The 15,772-nt window shown below is 40.4% G+C and overlaps 1 protein-coding gene across 1 annotated transcript in view; it reads left to right on the top strand.

Annotated features, from left to right (window-relative positions):
• The window catches only part of PCID2 (PCI domain containing 2), a 42,201-nt gene extending 28,976 nt beyond the window's left edge, over window positions 1–13,225 (top strand). Inside the window, exons 8-14 of the mRNA XM_006851518.1 lie at window positions 7,185–7,260; window positions 8,018–8,159; window positions 9,321–9,421; window positions 10,545–10,618; window positions 10,771–10,896; window positions 12,321–12,444; window positions 13,136–13,225. Coding sequence (XP_006851581.1) covers window positions 7,185–7,260; window positions 8,018–8,159; window positions 9,321–9,421; window positions 10,545–10,618; window positions 10,771–10,896; window positions 12,321–12,444; window positions 13,136–13,225 — 733 coding nt within the window. The remainder of the gene's footprint in view (window positions 1–7,184; window positions 7,261–8,017; window positions 8,160–9,320; window positions 9,422–10,544; window positions 10,619–10,770; window positions 10,897–12,320; window positions 12,445–13,135) is intronic.
• The last annotated feature ends 2,547 nt before the right edge of the window (window positions 13,226–15,772 follow it).

Genomic DNA, 15,772 nt, shown 5'->3' with positions numbered 1-15,772 from the left:
TACTTTTTTCTTATTTTTTATAAGTGGATAAGTTTGTATTGAGTCTTTTAGATTATAACATGAGATAAAACGAAAATTCCGTTTAACCATATTTTACATTTGTAGTAAAATATTTTACACTTCAAGGATTTATAATGAGATTACATTCCTCAAAAGTTGAGTGAGCATCAAGTAAACAGGATTTAATGAAACTCCTTGAATTTACTAGTTAACTCCTCCCTCAAACACAAAAGTAACCAGTTCTAATTAGTTACATACGTAAGTTTCTTCAAGTTCAAACCGACCTTGTCTTTAGACCTTGAACTCTTGCCATTTCAGTCAGTATCCACTAATTCTACTTCAACAATGAGTTTCACATTTGGTGGAATTTGGGCGTCAGGCTGTCCTTTCCTTCCGTAAGCCCGTTCTGGGTCAATCTCTAGTCGTCGAGCCTTGTCTCCCTGACTCATAGTCCATCCTCTGATGACTTTGCCAACTCCAACCTTAAAACTGAAAGGTTTGGCATTTTTCTTCTTCTTGGAACTTGTTTGAATATTAGTATCAAAAACAGTTCCGTCTTAAAGCGTTCCTGTGTACCAATAGTGAACAACATCTCCCTTTTGGGGAAAGTTGGTTTTGTCTCCCTTTTTCAGAATAGATTTTGTATATTTTGGTGGACCCTCTTCAAGAGCCTCTTCAGACTTGGTTTCCTTAGGTTTGTCATCATTAATCTTCACATTTTCACCTGCTCTGACACCTTACTTATACTTTCAGTACCTTTGAAACGCTTAGTTTCAAAAAGATGGTTATAGGCTGTAACCAAATGGTCCTTGTTAGCTGTCTTGGCCACATTTTTAATATTTCCTAGTAGCTTATGTTCTGCAAGAAACGAGTCTGAACCGTGTTCCTGCAGAAACTTGATAATGTCTTTCTTGGGCAGCTGCTCGCTACGCAGTTGTTCCACGGTCCACGTGCGCTGTGGAATGCTTGCCGCCATCTTCCCCTGCTGCCTCAGTTCTACTTTAAATTCTGTACTTTCCCTTTGATTTTATAGTTGCCATTTTTTTCCTGAAACCTTTATTATGGAATCACGCATCTATTTGATAGCACGCTCTAGGGACACTCTCCATGCAAAAACATTCATAAAAATTACTGTGCCTAGAAGACATTCTAGCTTACTCACTTTTCACCTTTCTTTTTCCTGCAGATCAGGGTTTAGCAGACTTTTTATGTAAAAGACCAGGTATTTTGGCCTTGGTGGACCATACTTTGTCATTGTAGTGTGAAAGGAAGCAAAGACAGTATTTAAATGAATAAATATGTCTTGTGCTCTGAAAAAAACACTTGAGTTCAGTGTTGAACATTGAAATTGGAATTTCATATAGTTTTTACATTTGATGAAAAATTACTCTCTTGATGATTTTTAAATCATTTAAAAACAAAAAATCATTATTCGTTTACTCGCTGCTCTAATACAGCCAGCAGACCAGACTGGGCATGTGGCCTGTTTGCCAACTCCTGATCTGTCATTGCTCCTCAGCCTTTAGTGAGAAATAGACTTATCTGAAGGGCTTGTTACATCCCGGCTTGGTGGGCCCAGCCCCTGAATTTCGGATTGAGTCGTTCTGGAGCAGGCCTGAGAACTGGCATTGCTGGCCTGTGCCCAGGGGCCGCTGCTGCCGCAGTTATAAATGGGCAGGAGCCCGAGGCGGAGTGATTGGGAAGGGAGGACACAGGGTAGGCCTACACTGCACAGTTTCATGTCATCAGATCCCCTTGTCCCAAAGGGGAAGGTTGGTTGCGTTATCTGTGAAGCTGTGATGAAGTTAGAACTTTGTGATACGAAGGGATTGATTGGCTTGTCCTTCGTTTATGGTGGCACACATGTTAGAAACCCTTGTGTGGTACAAACCGTAAGGTTGGAGACTTGAGTCCAGAGCAAGTACCACAGAAGAAAGCCCTGGTGGTGTGCTCTGAACACTCAGAGCTGGAACTCTGTGGAGCACAGCTGTACTCTGACAAACCTGGGGTTGCTGTGAGTCAGGGTAACTCAGTGGTACCTGGCAAACATGCCACATGTCAAAAAGCTTAAGGAAAAGCTGTAAGAAGGGCTTTTCATATTTGCACTTCCTCAGTTCAGATATGTCTGCCTGAGTGAAATTGTCTTATAAACTTGGCCTGCCTTGATGAAGAAGAATTTTCAAACTCTTGTTAATCTTGTTCAGTCGTATGAGGCCATCAGAGCTTGGGGATTTTCCCAAGGCAGTGGCGCTGTAAGGTAAGCACTGGATTGCTAACCACAAGGCTGGTGGTTCAAGCCCACCGGCTGTACCCTGTAAACTCTATACAGGGTGGCTGTGAGTCAGCACTAACACAGTGACACTTAGTGACAGTTCTACAGCTGTAGCTTCAATGAAGATACCTGGGAAGTGTGCACTCCAGAGCATCAGCACTGGCTTCTTCCTGCTGAAGCTGGGATTCTGGTCTTTTAAAAATTCTCTTTCTACTTGTGCAGATTTTGTGATATTTATGGAAATAATCCAGTGTTCATCACTTGATGAAGATATAAACAAAATGTGCTGTATCCACACAATGACGTATTATTATTCAGCTACAAACAGGAGTGCTTCAATGGGTGAACCTTTAAAACAGGCTAACTGACAGAAGTCAGAACAAAAGGTCTCCTATTGTATGACTCCATTTATATGAAATACACAGAGCAGGCTCATCTGTTGAGACAAAAATGGAGCCATTTCCTGTTCCTGCTGTCACCTAGGAGAGCAGCTGGGGCTGTGCTCGTCTTTCCTACAGGCGCGCTCTGTGTCACATTGCCAGGGGCTACAAGGAAGCGTGGTGGCCAGTGATTCCTGATGGGGATGGCGGTGAAGTGTGCGTACCCTGGAATCAGGCAGTGGTGGTGCTTGTACAGATTTCTGAATGACTGAAAAGCACTTAATTATAAACTTGAAAAGGGTGACTTTTATGGCATGTGAATTAGTTACACATCGGGCTGTTAGTCTCAAGGTCAGCAGTTCGAAACTACCAGCTGTTCCGTGGGAGAAAGATGAGGTTTTCTGCTCCCGTAAAGACTTACAGCCTCGGAAACGCTGTGCAGGGTCACTATGAGTTGGAACCAACACCATAGCGCTTAACCACCACCACCCAAGAAAAGTTTAGACCTTTGGAGGAATGATATTTAAGAGATTAAATATTTAAGGGGTAACTGGGAAAAAGTCTGGAAGTAATAGAAAAAGAGGCAGAAGGTGCATTAGGAGTAACTGATATCATGAATCCGTAGTGAGGAATTCAGAAAGAGATTATTGACAAGTTACTAGTTGATTGATGAGGGAATAGACTTGGCATAGGGAATTGAAGGACATGAGAAATGGCTGTGGTGGGAAGAAGATTCCCAGAGACTCTGTTGGAACCACCGTGCAGTGTGGGCAACTCACATGGGGAATAGTACTCTATCCCGGAGCCAGGCAGCTCTGTACTGCTCTGCGGATTCCGTGTTGGTCCATCTTTGACCATTCTGAAACCATACACTGCTTCCCTTTTCTGATACTAGAAAGCCTAAGGCTGTACTGCATACTAGAAATCTCCCTTTTGGGTTTGGATGGTTAAGATTTCACCCAGCGTACTACTAAACTTTGCAAAGACTTCTTTGTAAGGCTCTGTGATCGTATTTCTTTTAATTGACAAAGCTTTCCCCTTGGGAATCACTACTTTTATCACATTTCTCCAGAAGAGGTGCCAAATTACCATAAATATAATAGGATATTTAATATAAATAAGTATTTGCCTCTGCCTTCAAGCTCACCAGCTGCTCCTTGGAAACCCTATACAGGGTCGTTATGAGTTGTAATCGACGGCACTTAACAACAACAACAACCTCCCTGCCTGTCTGCCTGCCTTCCTTTCTTTCATCCTTTAAGGCAGCCAGACCAGTATTGGTATTTGTCTCCATTTTACAGATGAAATTGAAACCTAGAGAGAAAGGAAGTATTGGTCATACAACTAGTTAATGACAAAAATTGTGTGAAAGAGCTGATTGCAACAATTAAATGAACAGTTATCCTAAAATAAGCCGTTTTCTAAAACAATGTTCTCTGTGGCACATTTTGGTCTTGAGGAATCATTTGCTTTATTTTTTCTGTGCATTGACTTCATGTTCTTGAGCATTTCCTGAGTAAGGAGTGAGGCCTGGGGTTGAGACTGGTTAGATCTAGGCTAGGCCTAGGACTTGCTTTATTGTTAGGGCATGGTTCGGACTAGGGGTAAGTGTTAGGCTTGGGCTAGGAGTAAGGCTTGGGCTCGTTTTTAGGGTTATAGTTAAGTTTTATTTTTATTATTATTTGATTTCCTCTTCGTTTGGAAGTTAAATAACTGGATTATTCCATCTTTTTACTTTATAGGGGTCTTTTTTGTTCTCTATTTTCTGTCTTGGTCTGTTTTACTTTGCATACTTGTGTCTCTGGGTTGAATCCAGGGGATACTGTCATGTATGTTAGTCTCAGGTGTTTGCTTGTTGATCCTCTGTTGAAAGAACTCTCTTTGGTATTTTTTATTAAATTGGTCTTGTTTTTTGAAATTCTTCTAATTTCTGTTGGGCTGAAACCTGATTTCACTGTTTATTTGATGGACGGTTTTGCTGAGTTTATGATTCATGGTTGGCGATTTCTTTTCTCTTAGAGTTTTATATATGTCATTTCATTGTCTTCTTGTCTATATGGTTTCAGCTGAGAAACCACAAGTTAGTCTTCCTCTAGCTCTCCTTTGTAGGTAACTTCCTTTTTCCTGTTCTCAGGATTCTTGCCTTTTCTTTGGTTCTGAAACGTTTGATTATAATGTCTTGGTGTTTTTCTTTTGGGGTTTGTTCATTCAGCTTCTTGAATGGCTCTCTTATCTTTCATGATGGTAGGAAGTTTTCTCCCAACAACTCTTGGATAATATTCTCTATGGGTTTTATGTTTGTTTGTTTCTTCCTGTTCTGGAATTCCTATTACAATTAAATTATTCTGTTTGATAATATCCCACATAAATGTTAGGGTTTCTGTTCCTCATGGCATGGCATTGTAGGAGAAGCACTGACCACAGGGTCCTTGAGGCTGAAATGTCCACAATTCAAGTTCATCCGTCCCTCCTGGGAAATCCTGATGAGTCAGAACGGCTGAGTGGGAAGGACCTACTCTGCAGGCAGTGAACAAGGACGACTGCAGCAGATACCGGTTGAGAGCGTTTTCTTCACGCTCGGCAGTTCAGCTTTGCACTGATTCAGCCCTGTTACCTATTAGCGATAGCTTAGTGTTAAGCTCCTTGCTTGCTAATAGCTTCATTTGTATCATTCTCATTTTCTCAGTTTGGTTCCTGAGTTTTACCCCATAGTTTTGTCTACGTTTTGTTTGATTTTGTCTGTATTTTTTTCAATTTTTTTCACAATCCACTGATACTGCCTAATTAACATTCTTTTAAATTCCTTATCAGGTAGTTCTAATACCATCTGGTGGTATATTTTCTAACTCTGTTTTTTGGTCACTTGTTTGAGGCATTCTGTCTTATTCTTGGTATAAGCTGAAATGGTCTGTTTTCTCGGAGACATTGTGCAGGAAGGGAGGGGTACCACTGGTCATGTGTACCATTAACACTTTGTTGTTGTTGTTAAGTACCGTGGAGTCGGTTCTGACCCACAGCGACCCTGCACAGGGTTTCCGAGGCTGCAAATCTTTACGGGAGCAGAAAGCCTCATTTTTCTCCCGTGGAACAGCTAGTAGTTTCGAACTGCGACCTTAACCCAATTCGTAACCACTACGCTCCCAGAGCTCCTTATTAACACTTTAGTATACTTGTTTTAGCATACCTTTCATGTATTTTTTTTCCTTCTAGCCATCCATCAAATTAGCCTTTCTTCATGCATTTCAAAGTAAATGGTAGACAACAGTACATTTTATGCATCACTAAACTTGCTCATGAACTAAACTCTGAGTTTCACTTTTGACTTTTGAGGTAAATTGCATGTAGAGAATTACACAAATCTTAACTGTGTGTTTGTTGTATTTTGAAAACAGAAGACAGCTGTCCAACCCACACCTCTTGAAGGAGGTCTTGTTAGTCTACTGTGAGTCAGCGACCCCGTCTGTGCACAACAGACTGAAACTGCCCAGACCTGCGCCTTCCTCACAATTGTTGTCATGTGTGAGCCCACTGCTGCTGCCACTGTGTCAGTCCGTCTTGTTGGAGGTTTTCCTCTTTTTCAATGACCTTGACCCGCCACTTTATCAAACATGATAGACCTTCTCCGGGGACTGCTTCCTCCTGAGAACATGTCCACAGTATGAGAGACAAAGTCTGACCATCCTGGCTTCTAAGGAGCACTCTGGCTGTGCTTCTTCTAATGCAGATCTGTTTGTTTGCTTTTCTGGCAGTCCATGGTATTTTCAGTATTTCTGCAACATCTTAATTCAAATGCATGGATTTGTCTACGGTTTTCCTTATTCATAGTCCAGCTGTCACATAAATATGAAGTGATGGAAAATACTATGGCTTGGGTCAGGCGCACCTTAGTCCTCAAGCTGATGTCTTTGGTCTTCAACTCTTTAAAAAGGTCTTGTGCAGAAGATTTGCCTAATGCAATATGTCGATTTGATTTGACTGCTGCTTCCATGAGTGTTCATAGTAGATTCAAGAAGAATGAAGTCTTTGACAGCTTCAGTCTTTCTCCTAAATTTCCTCATTCCCCTTCACAAGCAATTCCTCATCTCTCCCCAAAGACAGCCATCATTCTGATTTTTTTCACTATAGATTAGTTTTGTCTGTTCTGGAATTTTTGGTGTCTTACTTTTTTATGAGATTCATCCATGTTGCATATTTCAGCAATTCATTTTGTTTGTAATGAGTGAAGATATTGATAGTTAAAATATGTCTTATAGCAATTAGCTTTTACATAATATTACTGCAAACTAAACAGTTCTCAGCTGATCATGAAATTGGTACAGCAGGAGAAACATATTATCCACATAATTTAACTACGATTAGAATTCCTGTTTTACCGATTAGATAAAAATGCCTTCTTTTATAATTTTATTTTATTTGAATTGAGCTGTGAGATATTTATCTCAAGATAGTAATTTATTTAGCAGATTTATTTTGTGATTTATAAATAACAATTTTATTTCCTATATAACTTTCAAAAAATTGTATTTTTACAGTCGTGCTGGAATAGAGGATTCTAAGAAGTGGGGGATGCTGTTTCTGGTGAATCAGTTATTTAAGATTTACTTTAAGGTATGCTTCGGATCTAGTACTTTATATCTAAACATTTTCTTCCTCCCTGTGTTCCCAGATACTCCTAATTATTAGCTAGCTTCCCTGGCATTCTTTGGGAAATGATCATCATCTTTGCATAATCAGAACAACTGACATTTACCAAAGTGCCTACTAAGTGCAAGGCACTGTTTAAATGCTCACATGTGTCATTGTATTCAAGTGTTAGTCCCAGGACTCAAAGGTTGTTACCAGCTCTAGGGGAAACTAAGGCAGGCACCAGGAAGTATGTGGACCTGGCCTTTAGATGCAGGCGGTTTTAGTCCAGACGCTTGTGCCCTGTGTTGTAATAACTTTAACTGTTTAAAAGCACATGGTTGGGTAGATGGACAAACCAGTTGTTCTTGCTACATAAAGCTGGCCAGGTGAAGGGCAGCTGTGTCATGCGTCAACAGCTGGAATTGGGATCACTGTTCTCAGGGCTACATATTGGACCTGCTTCCCCTGTCCCTGCTGCTGCCAGTCCCGGAACATCCTTTCAGCTGCCCCGGAGGGGGACGCTGTCTTTGAAGTGCTTCTTGGGGCCTTCCAAAGTCAATGTGACATACACCTGCCATGTCAGTTTGTATTTTGTATTCTTTATGCTTGAGTAGCTAATTTTAATGTGTGAACTTGATTTCTAATTCTCATTAAGGAGGCATATGCTAGTAAAGTAGACATTTTTATTTACTACCTACCTTTTAAGAAAAATTTTTAAATGGATTGTTATTCATTATAGATCAATAAACTCCATTTGTGTAAACCTCTAATTAGAGCAATTGACAGCTCAAATCTGAAAGAAGATTATAGCATTGCACAGAAAGTTACGTACAAATACTATGTTGGACGCAAAGCTATGTTCGACAGTGACTTTAAACAAGGTATGTTACTAACTTTTTTCTAGTATTTTAAATAAGACGTTGCATCTTGAGCAACTGAGTGTAAGTCTTTCAGAGCCCATCGTTGCTGTGTTTTGTTGTTGGATAAAAAGGAAGACCCCCAATGAGATGGATTGGTACAGTGGCAGCACCAGTGGGCTCAGGCGTAGCAGTGGTTGTGAGGTTGGCCCAGGACTGGGCAGTGTTACGTTTTGTTGTGCGTAAAGTCACTATGAGTTGGTGGCAACTCATAACAGCAACAAAGTGGAATCACAGGAGGGCTTCCAAAATTTCTAGAAAAAATAATAGAATTTTTCAACAAACTTTTTTTGGTGTATATATGTAAATTATGCTGTATTCTTTTTTTTTTTTTGACACTGTGGTGGTGTGGTCCTATAGGATAAGCGCTAGACTTTTAACACCAAGGTCAGCAGTTCAAACCACCAGCCACTCCTTGGGAATCCTATACAGGGTTTCTGTGAGTTGGAAAGGACTCAATAGCATTTAACAACAGCAAAGTTAATTAAATAAATAAAAATTAGATGTGAAAATCTGTTGTCCATACTGGGTTTCTAGATTACACATTAGTGTTACAGTGTATCTTGAATGGCCTTTTCATTGTTGTGTGTGTGTGAAGTTGTTAAGTGTATGGCTAGTCATTAAGTTGAATATAAGAAATTTTTTTCTCTGTCATTTGACCTATATTTATATGCTAACAACAAGGTTGGTGGTTCAAAGCCGCCAGCTGCTGCTCAGAAATTCTCTCTACAGGGGGCACCACTCTGACTTGATGGCACTGAGCAGCAGAGCAAATAGTGAACCCTGAAACTGGTACTCATCATGCCTTCCAGATGACCTGAGGCAGATCACAATCACAACGAAAGTTACCTTCTTCACGTTTTTCCTCTGTTAATAGCACTTTCTTGACTGTTGTTTTGTAATTTGGTGCTGTAGATTTTACTTAAGAAAAATCACTGAAATGAAATGAGGTTACTGTTTTTTGTGATGATAACGGAAGTAGCTTTTTACGTTTCTGTAAGGATGAAATGAGAGACTAGGAGGGTAAAGGAAACTGTAATCATTCACTCTTACTGAGCGTGTTGAAGGTTCCCCAGATGCTGTGGGCCTGGCTTTGACTGGGGGCCCTGGCCTGTGTCTCTGCAGCTGAGGAGTACCTGTCGTTTGCCTTTGACCGATGCCACCGCTCAAGTCAGAGGAACAAACGGATGATTCTCATCTATTTGCTTCCAGTGAAAATGCTGCTGGTACGTGACTTTATAGATCACATTGCTTTAGAGAAGTTGATCAACTTTTTAAAACACATCAGATGGTGGATACTTGATCACAACCTGAAGTGGATGTAAGCATGTTCTCAAGATAGAGAATGAATAAGGATTGGCATGTGACCTGGCCTATGTCTCTGTGTGCTTCATACTTTAGTTCCTTTTAGAAAGGCTGTGCCTCTGTTTTCTTTGTCTTAAAAGCACTAACTCAAAAGCTTAGCATATGACAAGTAAAATATATGCATATTATTTTCATTTCTTCTTAAAGTTCTGAATGGTTACTATTAATAAAGACAGATTGCCAAGAAAGGAAAATGCCATGCTACCCTGTCTGCAGGTATTTTATTTAGTTATCAGCAATTATTTTTGATATTTGAAAAGAAATGCCAAATAACTGGTAAGTTAATTGACTAAAGCATTCTCAAAGTGATAGATAGAGCCGTCTTTCCTCCTTAAAAACAACAAACCTACCAAAGCACGATGTAATCAATACGATTGAAACCTGAAATCATCAGAATCGCGTGCAATGGAAAGGCGCCAGTACTGTTGAATCTTCCCTGCTTCCAGTCCTATTTCACGTAGACAACCAATTTAAAGATTTTTAACTGCTTCCTCTGCAAAACATTTCCATATTCTTAAATCTTAGGTTTATACCATAATTTCTTTAGTGAGCACTCCCTTCCCTATTATCGAAATGATGAGAGACATGAGACCCTGAGAGAACAAGGTCAGGGTTACGTGTCCTTTGAATGACAAATCTGCACTGTATAGGTTTTCTGATTTCTGAACAGAAATTTTTTTCTTTTTTTGGTATACTATGATGTTTTAATCTTTGTCCAGTTACTTTAGATGAATTTCTAAGAAAACAATTTGCATTCTGTCTTATACTTAATTCCTTGACAAATAATTTTATTGAAACCAAAATTTTGTTTAAAATAAAAACGTTTACCAAACTGTAACCCTAAAAGTAGAGCAAGCCTTACTTGTAGCCCTCACCCAGTCTCTACCCTAACACTAGCCCTAACCCTCCCCCCTAAAAATAAATATGTAAAAATTAATTTAAAGGAAACCGTTTTTATTTTGGAAAATGAATTCTTTGTTTTAGGGTCACATGCCAACTATTGAACTCTTGAGGAAGTACCATCTTATGCAGTTTGCCGAAGTAACTAAAGCTGTAAGGTAATGTTTTATCTCTGTCATTGGGATTTAAGGTAATAATAATGAAAATGTCTCTCATTTTATATAAGAAATCATTGCTTTATGCTGATATCTCTTCTTGGGAGCATGTTTTATAATTATTCTTGCCTATCTGTTCACTCTCTCATCCCCAGTGAAGGCAATCTCCTACTACTGAATGACGCTCTGACAAAGCATGAAACCTTTTTTATTCGCTGTGGCATTTTCCTTATTCTTGAGAAACTGAAGATCATCACCTACAGGAATCTTTTTAAGAAAGTGTAAGTGCAGTGTGCTGTCTTTCTCAAGCTCGGAGTATGAGCTATGAAAAACACCACAGGAAGAGTTGGTCCATGCATTCCTTTGAGATAAGGATGTACGCGCTGTGCCTTTAGGTTTTATTATTTCCCCTTGAATTGTGTGAACTGAAAGTTCCCAAACCTACTCATTGCCTCTTAATTGCCCTGACGTTGTGATGGATGACTAAACAATGCTCTGTCAACACTTTGAGAAAAGGCAGTTGGTTCTGTCTGTCTAGCACAAGGTGATGTGTGACAAGAGAACCTTGTAAAACACATGTTTAAATGGTTGGTCCTGTTATTGTGAAATGTCATCGAGTCATTTTCAACTCCTAGCAATCCTGTATTGGTTTCCCGAGGCTAGAAATCTTTTAAAGGAGCAGAAAGCCTTATCTCCATCCCTCCCCACCCCCCACCCCCAAGGAGCTGCTGATGGTCTCAAACTGACAACCTTGTGGTTAGCAGTCCACTGCTTATCCTACAGAGCCACAGTGCTCCGTAATGTTGGCCCTAGGAATCAAATACTTCACCTTTTTTCAGAACATGTAGACTCACTGATCAGTTTATTTATGACCAGCTACAGCACCCTCTCGACTCCTGGCATAGCACCGTAAGTCCAGCACTGGACTGGGAGCCACAAGATCGGTGGTTCAAACCCACCAGTTACTCCTTGGAAGCCCTGTACAGGATCCCTGTGAGTCAAAACCAACTCAACAGCACTTAACAACAACAACAAAACAGCCATTATTACCTTTTTTTGTCAGAAAGTTCAATCTTTATATAATTGTTCCTTATTCTTACCTGTAATAGTAGAAGTTGACTCTTCTCTGAGACCTTGTCCAAAGAATCTTAATTTAACTTCAAACAGAATCAGGCTTTTAGCTGTGAGTAATATATCAAAATTAGTGAAGATAATATTTTATTGATTATAAGACATTATCCATTGTAAAATGTATCCCGACTTCAGAGATACTAAAATGTGAAGAACTATGTATCTTACGGGAGTCCTGGTGTTGCGCTGTGGGTTAATGCACTAGACTGCAAGGTGAGCTGTTTAAAGACACCAGCCGTTCCTTGGAGACCCTGTGGTCATTGTGAGTCAGAACCAACTTGACGGCACTTAACAACAACAACATAGGTCTTAGATTCATTGAACTAATAAGTATTGAAACAAATATTTATTCTGTACCTGCTTGAAATTGGAAAGTCAGAATTATTATATTTAATAGTTCTAATTTTCCGAGATATCTAATAATTGAGAAAAAATTTTCACTCCTACTGAACAGTAGTTTATTTAAAAGGTGCTTCTCCCCTCCCCCCTTTTCATTTTAATTGATTCACTTTTTCTTGGCCTTTGAAATGTTTCTTAATCATTAGTAAACTGAACTTGTGTTTTCTTCCTTCAGGTGTTTGTTACTGAAAACACACCAGCTGTCTCTAGATGCTTTTCTCGTTGCCTTGAGATTCATGCAAGTAGAAGATGTGGATATTGATGAAGTCCAGTGTATTCTGGCTAACCTCATATATATGGTACATGTCTCCTTGTGGTAATTTAAATAGCTATTCACAGGACAATCTCCGGAGAATTTGAGTCTTTAATATAGTGGTAGAAAAAGTATTTAAAAGGTCTTTTGCTTTTGTGAAGGTATGTTTCACTAGAACTAACGGTATTCCAGGAAATACCATCGTATTCAGAGGACTTTATAGCAGGTGGATGAGTGGACACCATATACCAGGGAGCTTCAGAAAGGCTGTGGGAAAATGCCCTCATCTTTTCTTTCTATTTCTCCATGGACTTTCTGATGCACCTTTGTGTATTTATATGTTTTCTACCACATTTGCAGAGACTCAGTGTTATCTCCTTGAATTGAATTGCACTGTTATTGGGTGGAGGTCCCTGGTGGTACAAATGGTCGGCACCTGGCTGCTAACTGAAAGGTTGGAAGTTCGAGGCCACCTAGTGGTGCCTTAAAAGAGAACCCTGGCATCCTGTGTCTGAGAAAATCAGACGCTGAAAACCTGATAGAGCCCACTTCTACTCAGACGGAGGTGGGCTCACCGTGGATTGAACTGGCTTGACAGCACCTGGGTGTTTGTGTGTGTTTTAGATGACTGAGAGAGAAGGCTTATGTCAAGGGCCTAGCTAAGTAATCATTCAGCATCTTTGTTGTAACTCAAATCCAGAAACAGAAGGCCAATTGTACTTGTCTTTCTCCTGCAGGGCCACATTAAAGGCTACATATCCCATCAGCATCAGAAGCTAGTTGTGAGCAAGCAAAACCCGTTCCCTCCACTCTCAACAGTGTGTTGACTAGCTAACCCTGGAGACACCGTTAACGTTACTCAGATTCTTGACGGTGTGTTGACTAGACAACCCTGGAGACACCGTTAACGTAACTCAGACTCTCTCCAAGGCCGCTTTTCCCGGGATGCTGACTCTGAGTTTGCCCTCAGACACATCTGGATGACGACGACAAGTGTTCTTTTATCATTCCTAAAGAAGGCTCACCTGACAGAGATTCAGAAGTCCTGTCTCAGAACAGTGAAAACCCCTCACTTGGCCCTGAAGTAGTCTCAAAACTCTGGCAAAGGAGGCTTTGTCGTTAAGGCAGCTAACAGTTTCCTCTGTATAAATGTTGTTCATATAGACTAGCTTTGTAATTTTTGGTAAATTTCTATAAAAAAAGATGTTTTGAACTTAAACAAATGGCATGTTTTTTTAATTATTATTTTCTTTTCCAAGATCCACCTTTTTTAAATATTAAAAAGGCTTTTTTTTTTTTTTTCAAAACTTGAATTTAATTGTATTTAAAATTTTCAAATTTTATAGCCTGCCATTTTCATCTTTTTCGAAGTGTCTTCATTGCCTCTGTTTATGAAAAAGTGACTAAGGAAAAAAACTTGGTGAGAAACTATTTTAACTCATCTTTTCAGTGTGATCAAATCTGAAAGCTGTTCCTTCCCCTTGTACAGAGGAAGCGTTCTAGAAGCTTCAGTTCCCTTTTATTCTCCAGGGACTATGTAACAGGAGTGCTGGTGGCACTGTGGAATAAGCACTGGACTGCTAACGGAAGGTTCAAGTCCAGATTTTGTGCTCCCAGAAGACTTCCAGGCTTAGAAACTTCATAGAGGATCACTGAGTCCGAGCTGACTTGATGCACCCTAACGGCTACATAACGAACCACTTTCATAGCTCTGCCAGGTTCCTCTTACATTCCAGACCACTCTAAGAGTTAGTGCCTTCAGATAACACTCCTCAACTCTGCTCAGGAATCTGCCATTGGCTCAGGGCTCAGCGAGGGTAACGGAACTGATGCCCCACTTCCAAGATGGCTCATTCACATGGCAGACGCAGTGGTGCTAGCCCGTGTCCTGGGCGTGGGCCAGGGTCTGCGTTACCTCTTTACATGGGCCTCTCCAAGGTGTACTTGGACTACCTCACTGCATAGCGATTGAGTCAAAAAGTGATAAGCCCAAAAGAATCAGGTGGAAGTCAGCTCACCTATTATGAGCTAGTCTTTAGTCACATAGTCTGAATTCTGCATTGGGAACGTCCAGATTCAAGCTGGGAGAAACATCATCAACTCCACCTCTAGATCCTGAATGTCGAATGACACAAGTGCGTGGAGGTTCCATGGCAGTGGGTTTTACTGACTCTAGAGCTGTTTCTCTCTTCACTTAGCACCATGTTAAACTGAGCCACCAGCATCCATAAACAGAGCAGGATGGCCACTCGGACAGGCATAGAAGGACTTCAGACCAGGACGTGGATTCTGTTTCCATAAGCTTCCTGTCATAGGTTCCTCTCCACCAGACCCTGTTCTCTTACAGCATTGCACGTGGGAATCTCATCCTTCAACAGCCGTTGAAAACTTGGTTTTTATAGTAATTTGAATGTTTCACTTTCTTTAAATAATACCTGAGTTTGATAACATCTTTTTTTAAACGCAGTAGAAAGCTGCCGTTTGTCAACATTTTAAGGCCATTTATTGAATAATACTTAGTGATGTGTATAATCAGTAATTGACAGTTTAAGGTAATATATGATTAAACTTAGCAATAGACACACACGTATGTATATGTATATACATACACGCTTTGTATAAAAGTCTCTGAGAAGTGACCTACGTGAGGTACAGGAGCATACACAAAGACATTCAGCGTTGAGTTTGTTGGCAGTGGTCATCAAATAGTCACTCTATGACCCCCAGAAAATGTCACCTAAACTGAGCTCGCTTCTTGATCTTGAGTTTGTGTGTTTTGTTGGTTTATCTACAGTGGCTTCTAGAATTTATTAGACTTTATAATGCCAGTTGAGCAATTATTTTCAATTTGGAGGTCCCTTCGTGCCTCAGCTGGCATTTCAGGCCTTTGGTCTTCTCTGTAAGGGTCTTGGTTTTGACTGCAAAGTCAATTTGAACCGCAGGGTCAGTGGTTCAAGCTCACCAGCTGCTCCCTGGAAACCCAGGTCGGAACCAGCTTGATGGCACATCACCACCACCAGCATTTACTATTAGTGAACTTTTCCATTTGCTTATGCTGTGTTGATAAATTTTCTAATTGGATTTCTCCTCTGACTTGTAGTAAACTTGTGTCTGCAGTGCAGATTACTGCTGCAGGGCTGACTGCTGGCATTGCTCCTGCATTAGTCACATCAGTGCTGCAGGGCTTTCTTAACGTTTTAAAATCATGAGTAGACCTTTAAGCAGAGTCCCTGGGCAGTCCAAGTGGTGAACACGCTTGGCTTCTACCACAAAAGTTGGAGATTGGAGTCTGCTCATGGTGCCCACCACTCGTCTGTCAGTTTGTCGTACTGTGGTGGCATTCTGAAAGCTATGCTACCGGTATTTTAAATACC

This window comes from Chrysochloris asiatica, unplaced genomic scaffold (genome assembly GCF_000296735.1).
Source record: "Chrysochloris asiatica unplaced genomic scaffold, ChrAsi1.0 scaffold00029, whole genome shotgun sequence".
Lineage (NCBI taxonomy): Eukaryota > Metazoa > Chordata > Mammalia > Afrosoricida > Chrysochloridae > Chrysochloris > Chrysochloris asiatica.
This window is presented reverse-complemented; position numbering and strand designations above follow the sequence as displayed.